Genomic DNA, 18,295 nt, shown 5'->3' with positions numbered 1-18,295 from the left:
CTCAACTGCACGACGAGGAGAACTTTCACACAACCTCCCGGTCTAGTGTGAGGCCTGCACGAGTGAACCCCTGTGTGGTGCTCAGAGCCTGTGTTAGAACTTCTTACTCTCAGGGAAGACGAGGTTAGTAAAACGGACCAAGAAGGTCTGGAGAGACTTCTCAGAGAGCTTTCAATTCCAGCTAAGCCTGGAAACAAGAGGTATTTGCAAAAACAAAAACACAAAATGGCCGCGGTCTAGGTGGGCCAACAAAGCACCTTCCGGACAGCAGGAACAACCAGGAGACAAAACCACACACAGGCTACATCTCAGCTCAGGGTGTGGTGTGCGAATGGACGTGTCAGGAGAGCGAGCTTGACAGAGATGCCGAGAAGCCTGAAGGGACTTGTTATGTCCGAAGTTTTGAAACCTCCCACAAAAGACCACCAGAGTCATAAGTCAAAGCCAAGCGGCAAGGGTCGTTTATTGCAGGTTCGAACTTGGACCTCTGCTCACTCATTGCCGGTGACGCTAAGAGGCAAGGCCGACCGATCGGGACCAACATTCTTGAAAAGAGTGTGGCCGACCGATCGGGACCAACACTCCTAACAAGAGTGTGGCCCTGAACAGCCGGGGTACGGAGCTTTTAAAGCCGATCACATCGTTTTATCATTATCTGGGAACAGAACAGAGAAACAGTTTCTAGATGAGTTAGAAATAGTTGCCAGATGAGTCAGAAACAGTTATCAAATGAGGTGATTATTTTAGACTTTCTGCCGCTAAGTTGCAACCAGTGGGTCTCCTTGACCTTGTCTCTGATGCTCTTTTTTGAGCTTTTGTTTTCTTCATTGGTAAAGCCTGATTTACAAGAGTATGAAGTATGATTTACAAGAGTAAAGGCAAGGTTGTTATCTTTTTACCTTCAGTGTCAGAACAAAGTTATTTTTCAAGCTAAGCGTTAGCCCTACAGTACAATTTAACCCTGACAGGACTGAAGCCGGAAACCTAGGAAACAGCTAGATTCTAAGCTGGAGAAGTATCTTTATGTACCTCAGCCTAGAGGGACTAAATGTAAGTTTTCATTTGCCTAAATGAAAACCTATTTCTGGTCTCTCAGAGAATCCTGGGTTGTTGTTTGTTTTTATTTATTTATTTATTTATTTTTAATTTTTTTTTCAACGTTTATTTATTTTTGGGACAGAGAGAGACAGAGCATGAACAGGGGAGGGGCAGAGAGAGAGGGAGACACAGAATCGGAAACAGGCTCCAGGCTCTGAGCCATCAGCCCAGAGCCCGACGCGGGGCTCGAACTCACGGACCGCGAGATCGTGACCTGGCTGAAGTCGGACGCTTAACCGACTGCGCCACCCAGGCGCCCCTGTTTGTTTGTTTTTAATTTAAAATTTGAATTATGAGCCGATAGGCCCCCAAAGCTCTGTACTCTTCCTGCTCCTTTACCTCTGCCTGGACCACACAGCGTCGCTCAAAAAGAAAACAACAACAACAACAACAACCCTGAATTAATTTGGAAAACAAAAACTATACAGCGTAAAATAAAAATAAAAATAAAAATAGATCGATAACGCAGTCAGGCTGGCTCTTAGCGGAGTTTGTTTGCTGTCTGTTTTTACAGTTAATGAAACAATTCTTAACAAAACCAAGCCGCATAAACAATCTCAGCAGGAAGAGGTAGCCGGAGAGGTCACAGGATGAGAATTTCTGCTACTGCATTAATTAGCGTTACCTTCCAGTGAAACTTTAAAAAAAAAAAAAAAAGTTTGAGCTCCCCCTTGTGGTGGTACATTTTGAGAGCTGAACCCAAATCCTGGGGGTTTTTTGACCCTGAGGGCCCTTGGACAGCATCCTGCTGACAGATGGAGTGTGCCTGTGTGCGTGTGTGTATTGTTTTGTGCTAATTGCTAACATTTAAACTATTTTGGTTCTCTCTCTCTCTCACCAGAACCCTTTCAAGAGGGCCATCTCCCGTGCTCCCCAAGCTGTCAGTTGATGGCAGAACCACAGTGGTGTCATGCTCCATTCATAGGGGCGCAGAATGTCTCTCTTCCCTTCTCTGTGTTAGATTTTATTCCCTGGCCACAAGTAAGCATCACATGTAGCCCACTGTCCAGAGTCCCCCTCCACCAAGTTACTCCATCAGGCTCTGTGTCCAGTGGACTCTAATCCATTCCTGTTTCCCTTCCCCACTTCCTCAAAGGCAGCATCCCCCACCCCCAGTGCAAATCAGCTGCTGGAATTAGATGGGCGGGAACCACCCGCCCTAACAGTTTATCGTCAATTTCCTAGCACATCTGAAACCCAGCTCTGCGAACCATGCACTTGAAACCTTCACAAAGTCTTATTTCATAAATACAGTTTGGAGAGCAGCGCTCAACTGTCCAACAGAAAGGGAAAGCAGCCACAAATGTAAGCCACACGTCGCTTAAAACGTCTTAGCAGCCACACTAAAGAAAGGACAAAGAAACAAGTGCAAGTAATTTTAGTAATTCAGTTCACTTAGTCGAAAATACACAAAATGGTATCTTTCCCACACTCGAAGTGAAAAAGCAATATTAATGAGATATTTTTACAGTAGCTTTTTCATACAGCCTTCCAAATCAGGGTGAATTTTATGTCGCTAACACATTTCAAGTGCCAAACATGTTGCAAGGGCTCCGTAGTCCCACGTGGCTGGTGCCTACCTGACACAGCGGGTCTGGTTTAGAGCACAGGAAGGAATCTGAGAAATCACGCGGGCAACCCCCTTATCTTGCCAATGAGACCGAGGGAGGCTGCACCCTTCCCAACAAGTCACGCAGCTAATCAGTAGCAGAGGCAGGACTAGAACACAGGGCCCCTAATGCTCAGTCACATGCATGTGTATTCATTGAATGCTGCTTATATTTGTCAAGCCACTCTGCTACTACCACACACCCTTCTAAAAAATACTAAGGATGTTCCAAAAAAACTGAGCTGTTTTTTTCTTCTTTTTTCTGTTTTTTCAAAGTAGCCTCAATGCCCAAGGTGGAGCTCGAACTCAAGACCCTAAGACTCAGTTGCATGCTCTACTGACTGAGCCAGCCAGGCACCCCCAGACAGTTGTTCTTATTGGGTCTGTGAAAGATCAGGTTTTCCCGACCAAGCAAAACCGTCTTTGCAATTGGTTTCTGACTAATAGCTCTCTGAAGCAGATCAATTTAAAATCATCCTAATTTTTTAAACTAAAACATGACTGACGTCTTCAAATCAAAATATTTGATTGACAAGAAAAGGAGAACTATGGGTGATATTTATCCAGTTGTTCACTGCGTGCTCCATGCCAAACGGTGCCAGGCGGTTTTCAGCATCATCACCATCTCATGCAATCCCGATAGCAATTTGAACGGAGACAATTATAATCCACTTTAAAGGTGACATAAATGAAACTTAGTGACAGTCAGTAGTTAGCCTGGGTCAAAAAGGTAATAATGAACATCAGAAAATCACATGGCCAGTGAACAGCGCTTTTCATCGGAAACAGAACTTGAACTCAAACCTTGGCCTCGACTCCCAGGTCAGCACTGTTTACCAGTCATCCCACTCCTGCCCGCTGCACTCCATTCAGCCCCCAGTTAGTAGCCTGTTGAGTTGACATATATGGAGACTTTTCTGTGATACAAAGGTTGAGTATTTCCACTGGATCTTATTACTTCACTAGGGATAAGCATTTCCCATGAAATCGACTCATTCCATGTTCCATTGAAGTCAGTTGTCGTTCCAGCCAATGAATGGTTCCTTCTGCAGCAGGGTAATTTTCATCTGCTGATGGGCCATGCCATCGTCATTTATGCAACTTTGAACTCCACTGCAAATGTATTTGTCAATTCCGAGGTCTATGTCCTAAGCACCTTGCCCTTCAGACCTTCTAATCTATCTCTTTTCCAGAGGTATCTTCACATCATGCATAACAATACTGCATTCACAAAATTTCTTTTAATTAATGTTGTTCAGTTTGACTTGCCTTAGCACACACAGGATTATTTCTCAAAACGTGTATTGAAGCCATTTCTCCACTTACTCCTATTATCAAATCTGTGCTATATTCACACAGGAAAAAAGATTGATCCCCAAAAGAAAAAAAAAAGCATTTTAAGATTTTAACGTTCAACTCAGTCACGCTCTCTGTTCGTGTTGACTCACGGTCCTTATTTAACCCATTTATATAATCCTTGCAAAGTGCTAACCATGCCCATAGGGCCTTACACTCTAAATTATAAGCACATCAGATTGCTAATTCCATGGCTGGATTGTACGATACAGCAAGTAAGCAGGTGTTTAGAGAATCAGCAAAGCAGGATTTTTTTTCTTTTTTGTTTTTTTAGAAAGGAACGTCTGACTTCAGCACCCATGTAGTTTAGTATTTTAAGACTAATCTTGTTTTTGTTTAAAATTAGATGTTGGGGATCACCATAATATTTTCAGTGTTCCACCCCTATAAGAACTATGATCAGGCTCTGGATAAATCTTATTTCAGTAGTGTTCTCAATTACTTCACAGAGCTGATATGTATAGTCAAGCAGAAAAAGTAGTTGTAGGATAACTACAAATATTTAGAATTCCACGATAACAAGCATGACAACCATGTCTATTCCTGAACGTTAACTGCAGGCCAGGCCCAGTGCTATATTCTATGAAGGTTCTATCTCTTTTAACCCCAAATAGACACTTTATGGAGCAGGGCTCTTATTAGTTCCATTTTTATTTTTTTTTTATTTAAAACCAAAATTTTTTTATGTTTGTTTATTTTTGAGAGAGAGAGAGAGAGAGAGAGAGAGAGAGAGACCAAGCAGGGGAGGGGCAGAGACAGAGGGAGACAGAATTCAAATCAGGCTCCAGGCTCTGAGCTGTCAGCACAGAGCCTGACGCAGGGCTCGAACTCACGAACTGTGAGATCATGACCTGAGCCAAAGTTGGCTCAGCTTAACTGACTGAGCCACCCAGGCACCCCAGCCCCATTTTTAGAAATGAGAAACATGAGGTTTTGAACAATTTCCTTAAGGTCACGTGACATATTTTATAGCCATTAAAAAAGGTCTCGAAGTTATTTTATGGCATGGGAAAACGTTAAATCAGGAAGTAAGATAAAACCAAATATATCTCATGATCCAAAATCTTTTATTAAGTCTGTGTGTCTGTGTGTGCGAATTTGAGGGAAGGAAAGTACACCAAAATATTAAACAGCAGTTTTGCTGGGCCGTAGAATTACAGGGTTCTTTCACTTGTTTTATTTTATTCAAACTGTTTAAATTTGCTATAGTGAACATGTACCTCTATTGTAAGTTTTTAAATAACCATAAGGATTGATATGAAAACTTCCTGGTATGTGTGAAAAAGATGTGTGTTGTACCATATCTAAGTTCCCAGAAAAGGTCAAGTATTCCTTATATATGTTTTTCCATTACTCATAGTTACCAAGTCACCAAGACTGATCCTGGAAAAGACAGCTGGACCATCCAAGGCCAAGTATCAAAGCAATCCATTACAAGAGAAGTCAGAAAAATAAATCTAATAAAAGGGCTTGAGAACTGTCACCACCATACAATGGTATTTCCTTCTTGCAGGAAGTAAACACAAAAAGAGGCCATGACTATAGTTCATATAAAAAATTCATGGTTAAGTCTCAGTGTCTCTCTTCCAAAAAACAAAGTGCATACCTGCATTGAGAACTGGGAACATTTGTCAAACCCATTCTTAAGTCTCTTGTTTTTGAGGCCTGTTTACATCTTCTTTTGGGATATATTTCTTTACGAATAAATTGTGGAGATGCTTTTACCTTTGTATACCAAACAAGGCAAAAGAAAGTTATAACTGGGCATTATATTTTTTGACTCAAGGAAGGAAATAAAAGTCATCAGACACCTATCTCCTTGGTTTCCCTCTTTTGAAACACTCCCTTGGTTTTCCCCCAAAGAACAAAGCCTAAACTGTTTTGTTTGCCTTCCACTCACTAAGCATGTGATGCCAATTCTGCATTCCAGGGTTATTTGTCCATCAAAAAATCGTAGCTGTGGATGAAGGCTGGAAAAGGTGAGAGTAACATCTGGATTTTGCTCGGCATTGCACTTGACAGAGAATGAGAGAGAGTAAAACTCTTTTCCAATTTCTGATAGTGTACTGTAATAGCTGCCTCACTGTGAAGAAAGGGACACTCTTGCCTTGAATGGAAAGGTATCATTGATTTTCCTCAATCTTAAAACAGTTTCATAAGTTCTAGTATCGTTCTAGAAGATTCTGGAAACCAAGAAGATCAATATGGCAGGTGGTACAAAACAATGGGAGAAAATATAGAGAGTAGGTGATACTTGGGGTACATTACGTTTACTAAACATTTGACACACAGTATGTGATAAATGTTTATCAAGTGGATGAAGATGTGCTGGCTTCATCGTGGTTCCTAACGATCACACACCCGGTGTGGTCCCAGCATGTATGAGAAGCCCACTTCCCCACAGTCTACCCATACTCTTTTAGGAAGGGGCTGGTAAAGCAAAGTGAAATATTTCAAGTTCCAGTAAAGTCTACTAGGTTAAAGGCAGAGCTCCAGCCCTGAAGTGTTAAACAGAGAAGTTGACCCGAAACCTCTTCCTATTAATTCATCCACTGAGGAGTGAAGATAGCAAAGGCTGACCCCCTGTGGCAACGAGGGGAACTATACCCCACCATATGATAACATTCTGAGTCACCAAATAGTATTTCCAAACCCTGGCTAGCTCTGGCTCTGGTACTTGTAGGGATCCACCAGAATAAGAAAACATAGTTCAGGTCAAAGTATTGTTAACACGAGCCCCTAGGTATGGTTTACACTATGTGCTACTCTCAGAAGTGAAAGGAGATAAGTCAAAGAATGTGTCGAAATGCAGTTTTTCAGTTTTCAAATGAATGGCGAAGCTCTGCAGAAAAGTAAATTTAGTTTTCACATACATTGGTCAGAATTTGTTCTTTATTCCTCTTAGAAAAAAAATAAAAGCTGCAGTCTGGTTGGTTGGTTGGTTAGGTTTGCCTTCTCAAATTTTTCCTATGGTTTTGATCATTATATAGAGAAACAATGATAGAGAACTAAATCATAGCAATCAGAACCTTCCCAGTACAAGGCTAGTCTCCAAATTGTCCTCAAACAGCTTTGGAAACGGCACTCACCATTTCAGATGCTTGTTCATGTAGTAAGTACTATGGAAATATTTTTGCCAGCTCTCTAGAGACGAAAAGGGTTAAATTTTCTAAAAATGCTTAGCTTAAATCAGAGGAGTATTTAGGTGCAATCAAAATCCAACTTAATTTTCAATGTATGCAAAGATTGGAATTTAGAATGTCATGTCTGAATTCTTTCTTATACCCTGAGCGTTTGTTCCCAAAGTACATTGTTTGAAGAGGTACAAACTTTCCGTTATAAAATATGTAAGTGATGGAGATACAATGCACAGCATAGGGAATATAGTCAATAATATTGTAATAACTTTGTATGGGGACAGATGGCAACTCGAGTAAAAAAAAAAAGTGCATTGCCTACCTTGCCTTTCGGAGATGAAGTCTTTGGGTGACAGTTTGTCAGCTTTCATCACTTCTCTTATGAAGTAGATCAAGAACAAGGGAGTATCATCCACATTGTAAATTTGGCAACACATGTACACCAATTCTCTAATCTTATTACTACACAGTACAAAATGATCCAACTAGAAATAAGCACTAACTTTATTTACTCATCTGCATTATAATCGAATGAGGCAAGAAACCCTGCATCGCAACAGATAATTCCATTTCTTCCATCATAATAACACTTTTCATGCAGGTAACACAAGTTTTTGTTTCACAGTGTGACTGCTGCAAGTTAAATTGATTCAATTTAATTAATAAGCATATGCTCAGTGCCTACCTGTGCACAGCACTATCCTAGGCATACAAAAGAGTTAAAAGATATGATCCCTGCTCATAGGGAGCTTACAATCTGGATAGGAAAGACGATGCATGCATACAGGAGACAGTAAAGTACTGTTAAAAAAGCACAGGAAAACCTATATAAATAATAGACTCTGAAATAAAGCCAGTAGGGTCCAAGGAAACCTCTTAAGTTTGGGAATGGAGGCTAATCGGGAAAAGTGGACCAGAGGAAGGAAATCTTGAATTTGTGTCATGGCAGTGATGGGCACACGGACTGGCAGAGAAACAGGGCATCCTTTTATGGCCAGAAGAAGAGTGAAAAGAAGGAAGAACTCACGGACAGGGTAATAAAAACCAGCAAGTCAACTGCAGAGAATGGCAGGCAAATTGGCTCAGCTCTGGAAAAGGACATTGTGGGTTCTCATATGTAACTGAAGTCACACAACAAGGCTGGCTGAGGGCATTGATTGCTGCTATTCAAAGTTTAAACAGATGATAATGCTTAAACACATCTATAAACTAAAGCCCCCTGTGAAAGTGTGTGTTTTCCTAACCTTAACAAGAAAGCAAAGACAAATTATGGAATATTAGAATCTAAACTCAGGGAATGTGATCCTTGGAGGTCATGATTAAGCTGTGATGGAGTTGCAATCATGTAGAATGCCTTTTTTTTTTTTTTTTAACTCATAAAGAAGTGGGTTGTCTAAGATGAGAGACTTTCAGTCCAATGCTAATCAGGCCCCTACTTCCCTTAGGATTTTTCTTTTAAAAAGCCCATTCCTTTTCCTACTGAATCCAGCAGCTAATAAAAAACCTTGGGTGTATAGTCGTGGGGGCTCTAGATGGGGAGATGGAAAAAAAATGGAAAAACAAGATGTTGGTTTCAAAACGAGAGTTAATGAATAATTACAGTGACTACTTGATAAAGATATTTCTTAACTTTGAGGGTAAAAAGAGGTGAAGTATTTATGTTCCCAGGCAAAGAAAACTAAGGCAGAAGAAGGGTATAAGATGAAAGTCCATATACCCAAAGTTTTTTTTAATTAACCCAACAGGTAAACCAGTAACCTATATTGTTGAATCACATCCACGTTTAAATTCCATTAGTTAGAAGAAAAGCCAGGGAAATAAGTCAGGGGAAAAGTTGGTGGTGGGGGAACAAATCCCTGAGTCTGGAACAAGGTGGAGATCCTTCTTGCTGAACTAAGACTGGTGACGCCTTGATTGACCAGCATGACCTTGACAATACATCAGGGTTAGAAGAGGGGAACGGCAACTTCACAATGCTTGTGTTCTTGCCCTTTTCAGAAGTGGCTGGTTTTGAACAGCAAGGTGAAGAGTCCTTCTGGGCCCCCAGCGTAACTGGGAACGCTACTGGCCACCAGCTGCTGCAGCTGTTCAAAAGAGAGAGAGAGAAAAGATGAAGGAGCAACAAATCAAAATTTAACTTTCAGGGGCACCTGGGTTGCTTAGTCGGTTGGGCATAAGTTCAACTTTGGCTCAGCTCATGGTCTCGGGTTTCGTGAGTTCAAGCCCCACATAGGGCTCTCTGCGGTCAGTACGGAGTCCGCTTCAGATCCTCTGTCCCTCTCTCTCTCTGCCCCTTTCCTGCGCATGCCCTCTTTCTCAAAAATAAATAAACATTTTCTAAAAAATTAGCTTTCCGTGTGCTTAACGTTCCGAATGAGGTGGTCTGAAATCTGTATCTTCCAAATGTGCTCCAGGTTGCCATAACATTTAGCATTTTTACCTACAAAATATTTCTATATTTCTTACTCTACAAGGGAGTGAAAGTTCTGCTCTTTTTATATTTAGTACTGTTTTTATAATTAATATAAAAGTGTATTCTTTTTAAAATTTTCAAATAAAAGAGTTCCTTATTGGCCAGTAGAAATTTGGTAGGCCTTTCTTTTTTTTTTTTTTTTTTTAATTTTTTTTTCTTTCAACGTTTATTTTTATTTTTGGGACAGAGAGAGACAGAGCATGAACGGGGGAGGGGCAGAGAGAGAGGGAGACACAGAATCGGAAACAGGCTCCAGGCTCTGAGCCATCAGCCCAGAGCCCGACGCGGGGCTCGAACTCACAGACCGCGAGATCGTGACCTGGCTGAAGTCGGACGCTTAACCGACTGCGCCACCCAGGCGCCCTGTGGTAGGCCTTTCCTGAATGACTGTTATATAATAAAGTTCTGTATTAAGTTCTGAGGAAACAACTATGAATAAGATAGCCTCTGCTTTTGCAAAGGTTGTATATGTTTTTAAGTAAAAGTTATGGGAAAATATCAAATAAATAGCATGCTATACTATTATATCTTTAAAACAATGAAGATAAAAGCAAGCCTTACCTAGAATTCAGATCTTAAAAGTCAGAACTTTTGGCTCACCATTCTTTTTTTGTAAGATACTTTTAAAAAAATGTTTCTTTATTTATTTTTGAGAGAAAGAGATAGAGCATGTGAGAGTCAGGGGTGGGGAGCAAAGAAGGTGGGGGACAGAGGATCCAAAGCAGGCCCTGCGCTCACAGCAGCAAGCCCAACAGGGGGCTCAAACTCACAAACCATGAGATCATGACCTGAGCCGAAGTCGGACACTTAACCAACTGAGCCACCCAGGTGCCCCTTCATTCACCATTCTAAACACGAACTTGATGACGTTAAGTTATAGTCACAATCTATAGCAAACACAAGAACAGCACAGATATGTGTGACATACGTGCTTCAAACTAAAAGATGCCCACGAAGGTCTCACGTCAGCTTTAAGGACACACGTAAACTGATAGCGAGAGAATGGAAAGAGATATTCTGTGCAAGTGGAAACCAGAAGGAGGCACAGCTATACTTATTTCAGACAAAATACATTTTAAGCCAACGTAGTAGTAACAAGAGACAAAGAAGGTCATTATATAATGATTAAAGAAGACACAAATAAATGGAGAGAAATTTCATGTTAATGGATTAGAATTGATTTTGTGAGAATGTCCCTACAACCCAAAGCAATCTACAGGCTCAGTGCAGTCCTTCTCAAAGTTCCAAAGACATTTTCAAAGAAATAGAAAAAAACAAAGCAAAACAAAACAATTCTTATATTCGATGGAACCACAAAAAGATTCCTAGTGGCCAAAGCAATCTTGAGAAAGAACAAGGCTGGGACATCATGCTTCCTGATTTCAAACTATATTACAAAGTTGTAGTAATCAAACAGTATGGCATTGGCACTAAAATAGACAACAAGATCACTAGAACAGAACAGAGTAACAAGAAATAAACACATGCATATGTGGTCAGTTAGTTTTTGACCAAGTACCAAGGATATACAATGAAGAATGAATATTCTTTTCAATAAATGGTGCTGGGAAAACTGGACATCCACATGCAAAAGAATGAAACTGAACCCCTATCTTACAACATACACAAAAGTTAATGCATGATGATTAAAGACTTGAATGTAAGACCCTAAACCATAAAACTCCTAGAAGGAAACCTAGGAAAAAGCCTCCTTGTCCTTGGTCTTGGCAATGATTTATGTACTTGACACCAAAAACAAAGGCAGCAAATGCAAAAATAAACATTAAACTAAAAAGCTTCTGCACAGCAAAGGAAATCATCAATAAAATGAACAGGCAACCTATGGAATGGGAGAACGTATCCGCAAACCACATATTTGAGAAGGGGTTAAAATCCATATAGACAAGGAAGTCATACCATTGAACAACATCAAAACCAAATAACCTAATTTAAGATGGGCAAAGGATCTGAATAGACATTTATTCAAAGAAGACTTATTAATGACCAATATCTGTATAGTACATGAAAAGATGCTCAACGTCACTCCCAGGAAAATGCAAAACCAAACCACAATGAGATAACTCCCCACACCATTAGGATATCTACTATCAAAAAGGCAAAGGACAGCCAATGCTGGTGAGGATGCGGAGAGAAGAGAACCCTTGTGCACTGCTGGTGGGAATGTAAACTGGTACAGCCAGTATGGAAAACAGTATGAAAGTTCCTCAAGAGATTAAAAATAGAACTATCATATGATCCAGCAATCCCACTTCTGGATATATCCAAAAGAAATGAAATCATTAATTTGTATTCCCATGTTCATTGCAGCATGGAAGGATGGAAACCACATGAGTCTATCTATGGAGGAATGGATAAAGAAAACGTGATATAGATACACATAGATAGATTGATAGAGGTATAGAATTATATAATATTTTTCAACCTATGAAAGAAGGAAATCTTGCCATTTACAACAATGTGGATAAACCTGAAAGGCATTACGCTAAGTGAAATAAACTAGACAGAGGAAGGCAAACAGCACATGGTGTCACTTACATGTGGAATAAAAAAAAAAAAAGGCAAACTCATGAAAACAGAGAGCAGGATGGTAACCCAGGAGCTTCGGGGTGGGGGAAATAGAGTTTGGTAATAGAGTACAAATTTTCAGTTGTAAGATGAAGAAGTCTGAGGATGTAATGCATCACATGGTGAACTATAGTTGATGATACTGCATTGTATACATTGCAATTTGCTGAGACAGTAGAACTTAAGTGCTCACACACACACACATACACACACACAAAGGTAAATATGTGAGGTCATGGATGTGTTGATGAACTCAGTGGTGGGAGCTCTTTCATAATGTATGTGCATGTCAAATCGTCGCATCGTACACTTTAAAGGTTTTACAATTTGTCACAGCTGAAAAAAAATGCTAATGCAATGAAAAAAAACAAGCAGCTTTACGGTGGAAAAACCATCTAAGACACATGTAATTTAAGGACATAGCACTGGAAATTGCTACATCCTCTCCTGTTGCCATAAAGGTCAGCTGACACGGAGGGAGAGCAGTGTTGAAAGAACCATAAAGAAATGGGGCTCAGCCCTGCTCACTTCTAAACTTGGGATAAAACGTGGTCTCAGGCCATCCACATCACTCTCCTATTCATTTGTGTGGACTAATGAAGTTTTTATCTACTTAAACCAATTCGGACTGACTTATAGTACTTACAAGGGGGGAAAGCCCTAGTAATATAAAGAGTTTTAAAGTTAAGAATGAGGGAAAACTTTGAAAAAATGTTCCCTGAGGTTCTTAGACATTACTTTCCCATGTGGAATGCAGAACGTATCGGGAATTTTGGCAAATAAGGGTATGCCTTATTTTAATGGTTTAAAACTTAAGAAGGTTATAAAAAAGAGAGATTAATGAATTAGAAAAGGCTCCAGGAAATCAACACTGGTGAGCTCAGAAGAGCCTAAGTGATATCTTCCTGGTGTATCCATCTATGTATAAAAACGGCCCCAGGGGGCAGAACTTCTGCATTTGTGTCTGCTATTTGTACATGACTATGTGGATGTTGTCTTTTTCTTCTGTCAATGTGCAAAGTCACCTGTCTATTACTATTGCTAAGTTTCCATTTTTCAAGTTTTCTTTCTCTTGCCTTTCCTCCACTGGAAAAGCTGGGAGGGTCTCAAAAGGTGAACAGTAAAAATTGTGGAATGACTCACTCAGGGCAGTAATGGTATACTACATCAAATGCCCACTTGGAAAGAAAAAAAAGGAGGAACACTTTATCCATAGCGGGGAGATTTTGCAATCACAAACATTTCTCCAACCTGCTCGGGCAGCTGCCATTTTCTTGTTGCGCATTTTGTTCTCCAAAGCTTGCTACACAATACAAAAAGGAGAGAAGGGCGTGAGATTTCCCGGTGTTTCCTACTACTTGACATTAATAAATATGATATTTTTATAAAATAAATTGTATCCTACCTGTTTCATCTTCTTCTTTAGATCCAGATTTGCTGCCTTCTGGCCCTTGGCAGTAGCATTGAGATAATAGATGGTCAAACTACATTTTAAAAAATAATAAAATATATGGTAGTTTTCAGTTCGAGATTCTTTTGAAATTTACATTCACTAAATCATAGAATGTAGATAAAAGACTGAAGTACACAGAAGTAAAAAAAAAAAAAAAATGCACTCGGAACATGGTTAGTAGACCTGGACCTGGGAAGGTGGGACTCAAGGATTCTCTTCCACAGCATCAATCTGTCTACCATACCTCGCTGCCTAATTGTATCTTCTTGGAAATGTATTAACACCAGTTTAAACTATAATTAAAAGTAACATTTCAAATTGATGCCAAGGGCATCCAAGAGAATGGAAAATCTACGGAAGCTTAGGGAATGTGTGGAATAGAAAAGAAATTGACTTTCTGCCTTAAATTCCCTCCTTTGGCTTTCACAACAAAGAATATAATCCTCATAAGTCATAGTCAATTAACATAGATATTTTTTTCCATAGGATGCATTGTTTGCATTTCTCCCTTCTTTGAAACGAAAATGTTTTATAAAGGAATATCCTTGGCTTTTAACTGACATTTACATTTCTAGAAAGAGCAAATTCCAGCCAAACATTTGTGTAAAAATAAATATGTTCATCTTCACTTAAAGCAAAATAAACAAACAAAATGCATTAAAAAAAAGGTAACTGGCATTGCTCTGTGTTGCAAATAACTGGATACTAAACACATTTCCTCTACTCCCCAACCATGCCAGATTATACCCTTTATGAGCCATCTGGTGCTAGCAACACAATTATTGATATTGTTTAGCTGGGTTTGTTTATCTTTTATATGAGTGATGGGAATTTGAATGAAATTACATACACGAAAGCATTTGGCATATACTATTTGATATGAAGTAGGTGCTCAATAAATGTGTGTGTGTGTGTGTGTGTGTGTGTGTGTGATAAAGATTTTTTTAGAAAAGTGCCTGGATTTGGAGGGTGAACGCAAAAGACCTCACAAGTCATTTGCAGTTCTGGAATTCTCTCTTTATTTGCCACTTTTTCTGTCTTGTGATGCACCTTAAATAAATACTCTTCATAAATCATTTTCTGGTCTCCAAAAGGAATGAACCTGGCTGCAGAGAACCTGAATTCTACTCAGTTATCCCAAAATCACCCAAGCTGATTTAGTAGGAGCCACTGGGGAAATTCAAAATGTTCGTAACATGTAACATTCTCTAATTAAAGGTAATAAAGAGCCAGGCCAATTGTGTGAGCCCCATAAACTAGAAGATGACATCTCAGGATTTGAAAAATCAAATCAGCAATAAACTGAAATTGGGTTTTAAATCAGAACCTCGGAACTACAATCAACCTTGCAGGACATCTATTTGACCTTGTATCCTGCCAACTTTCTTCTGCACAGTCTGTAAGAGGGGTTGGCAAACCATAATCTCCAGGGTAAAACGGACGCCCAGCCTGTTTTGCATGGCCCATGAACTAAGACGGCTTTTACATTTTTAAATGGTTAGGTAAGTGCTTACAGAATATCCTCAATGTTTCCTTTTGACCCATACAACCTAACATCTCTACTATTTTGCCCTTTTAGAAAAAATGTGCTGACCCTGAGTGTAGACCATCCCTGACAAGTGGCTTCTAGCCTTTCTGTCTATTCCCACTCATTCCAAACTCACTGTTTGGTGCTTCAAATGATTAGGGGAAATAATAGATGGGAAATAAGACAAGAGCTTGCATTGACTTATCAGCCACTTGATTTGGGGCATATCTTCCATGTGATAGCAATAATATGATTAATGAGGCCAACCTTTTAAGATTATCGTGGAAACACAATGATTAATATATGGGTAGTGCCTGGAACAGAGGCCATACTCGTTCCTCTTCCACACTCTTGGGACAACTTAGTCAACCTCCAACCACTGGCATCAGAACAATGTTGCTCCTCAGTTTAGAAATAAATCTGTCTCTTACTAAGGTAAGACTATACTCATAAAATCTGACATGAACTTTGATCAGTTTTTTTTTTTTTAATACAAGATCTCATTTATACCACTAAGGGGCTTTGACTTTTAAAAACCACTTAATAACTTAACATCGTCCCACAAGCCACTGTATTGCGAAAACTTGGAAAATAAAAATCACTTCAAGGGCCATCTGGTGAAACAGGTGGCTTCCAGCAGGTCATTTTCTTTCTTTTTTTTTTTTTTTCTTTTTTTTTTTTTTTCTTTTTTTTTTTTTAATGTTTATTTATTTTTGAGAGAAAGAGACAGAGAGAGAGAGAGTGCGAGCAGAGGAGGGTCAGAGAAAGAGGGAGACACAAAATCCGAAGCAGGTTCCAAGCTCTTGAGCAGTTAGCACAGAGCTTGATATGGGGCTTGAGCCCACGAATGCGAGATCATGACCTGAGCCGAAGTCGGATGCTTAACCGACTGAGCCACCCAGGTGCCCCCAACCAGATCATTTTCTAACATAGCTGCACCAGAGATTCACCATCAGATTCTGAATGCCACCAAATGATCAAGGTTCTCTAATATACAAAAGTAATCTGTTTTACTGTTTAATTATTCCCATGGGCTCTCCTTCAAAAAAGGTGTCATAGTATAAAGCGGGAGGTAAAGGTTGGATTTACTGTCAGAGTCTTACTATTACCATTTTGCTATAGTCCTACCAGGGGAAAATCATCTTGTCCCTCTAAATTGGTACCTTAATAAAATTGAAGATGAAACCTGTCTTCTCTGACATGACTCATGACCATGATCATCACAAAGTAGATGGTAACAACTTGGCCCAGAACCCACCTCATTTATTTCAAATCATTGGGATTTCTCTCCCTGAGCTTTCTTAGTTTTACCTTTTAAGAAACAAATCCTGTGCATCAGCTTTATTTCTAAAGTGTTTCTGAGGGTGGTTTCATACTTGCCCTCCTTGACTGCGAGCAGTGACAGTACCAGACTTTCTATTTAGGAGGGCCTCAGGGGTTGAAAGGAAGGACCAGGGTGCTTTTCCTAGCTCTTCAATAGCAAATATATTTTTTTCCTTAGAATGTAAGTTTATCTCTGTGCTGGTCAAGAGTCAGAAGCCAATGAAAGTTACAAGGGAACAAAACCCCCCTCCCAAATTCTCCTTTGGATATCACCTCTGACTTTTGAAGGGACAGACTAAGCGACCTTTCCAAGACCCTTCTGGGCCTCTGATTTTATTATCATGGACCCACACTTACTGATAGCCTTTGAGGAACAAGGACATGATGGTTTTTAAGACCCCTTAAACCTTTAGCCCTAAAATGCAGCCTATAGGGTCCCCAAAGGGAATATTAACTTAGAGACTCATCATTTCTGTGTGTTCACAGCCATCTGCTTTATGGGACAAGAGCTGGGGGCCAGGAGATCGGGGGAGCTCAATGTGCTGATTAGATTTAGCATTTAGCATTTATGTTTCCCTTGCTTTAGCTGTTTACTGATAATTATTTTGGTTACTTGGGAACAAATCTTATAATCCTAGGCAGGCAAAGACAGATGCAGATGGCTGGGAATTACATTCAATAGGATCAGAATATGGCTCATTAATTTCAGACTCTCACCACCATGTAATCAACACTGAATTTGCTGAGGTTACAGCACAACCCTTAGAGAGCATGAGAAAGCTAAGAAAGCTGGAAATTAAAAGGAGCCAGGAAAGACATTACAGAGTCTCTTCCTATGAGAGGGGAAGCACATACGCCATAACCAAAACGACAGCGATAACCAGTCCAGGGTTAGAGAGCTGTCTCAAGATCTTTGCCATCCAGCTTGGGAAATCATGCTCCAGTGTTTCTCCAATGACTTCGAACATCCTATTTTTGCCACTGAAAAACAAAAAGGGGGGAGAGGGTGGAGGAGAGAAGTTCATTTATAACATATGTAAAAGCCATGGTTACAGCAAGAAAACTAGACGACTTTCTCAAACACCACCTAAGTAGTCTTTCAGATTGGGAACCTAATGTTTAGCTACAACTCCTGGCACTTCGACCTGTTATTATCAACATATGGGTAAGACATGAGAACTGGTATCCCAACGTAAACACGCAGTCGAGCAGTTAGGAAATTAACCACAGCATTAGGAGAAGTCTGGTTTTGTTTTGTTTTTTTCTTAAGCTGTATCCCTAAGATTTTGATTGAAATATATTTTATAAATAACTCGCAAGTCTACCCCTTAGCCAGCTGTCCTTGTTGGAGAACATTCCCTTTGGGCTGCATAAAGAGGGCACTCAATAGTTGAATTAGCCTTGGAAATAAACATACAGAATAGCTTAACAGAATCAAGTCCACAAATAACCCAGTATCTCTCCCCATGCAAGAGCTGCTATCTCATTTTCCACAGAGCTCTTTCATCAGAGTTATTAACAGGTAATCACACTGAAGGGTGAGTCCTTTCTCTCACTGTCTTTCTTGTGGACAGGCCCTAATGACCGCCAGCTCAGTCCTACGGCTAAGAACAGACCACGCGAAGAGAAGGAAAGAAGCCTCAAGGGCCAAAGTCCTTAATGGATTTGTTCTCAACCCATTGAGGTAAGAATCAGCCCCTATAAACTAGAAATGAGGGCAGGATGTCTGTCT

General features: G+C 40.0%; 1 protein-coding gene and 1 long non-coding RNA gene across 2 annotated transcripts in view; both read right to left on the bottom strand.

Annotated features, from left to right (window-relative positions):
* Positions 1-7,680: 7,680 nt before the first annotated feature.
* Positions 7,681-13,564, bottom strand: LOC123593185. The gene is made up of 2 exons (XR_006710173.1): positions 13,511-13,564; positions 7,681-9,284 (listed from the first exon to the last, which is right to left on the bottom strand). It is a non-coding gene; the product is annotated as an uncharacterized LOC123593185 (long non-coding RNA).
* Positions 13,565-13,613: 49 nt separating this feature from the next.
* The window catches only part of TMC1 (transmembrane channel like 1), a 194,850-nt gene continuing 190,168 nt past the window's right edge, over positions 13,614-18,295 (bottom strand). The window contains exons 18-19 of the mRNA XM_045469691.1: positions 17,419-17,544; positions 13,614-13,743 (exon numbers count right to left, since the gene is read on the bottom strand). Of these exons, the coding sequence (XP_045325647.1) occupies positions 13,614-13,743; positions 17,419-17,544 (256 nt within the window). The remainder of the gene's footprint in view (positions 13,744-17,418; positions 17,545-18,295) is intronic.

Source organism: Leopardus geoffroyi, chromosome D4, assembly GCF_018350155.1.
Source record: "Leopardus geoffroyi isolate Oge1 chromosome D4, O.geoffroyi_Oge1_pat1.0, whole genome shotgun sequence".
Classification (NCBI taxonomy): Eukaryota; Metazoa; Chordata; class Mammalia; order Carnivora; family Felidae; genus Leopardus; species Leopardus geoffroyi.
The sequence above is the reverse complement of the archived record's forward strand: the minus strand, read 5'-3'. Positions and strand labels throughout refer to the sequence as shown.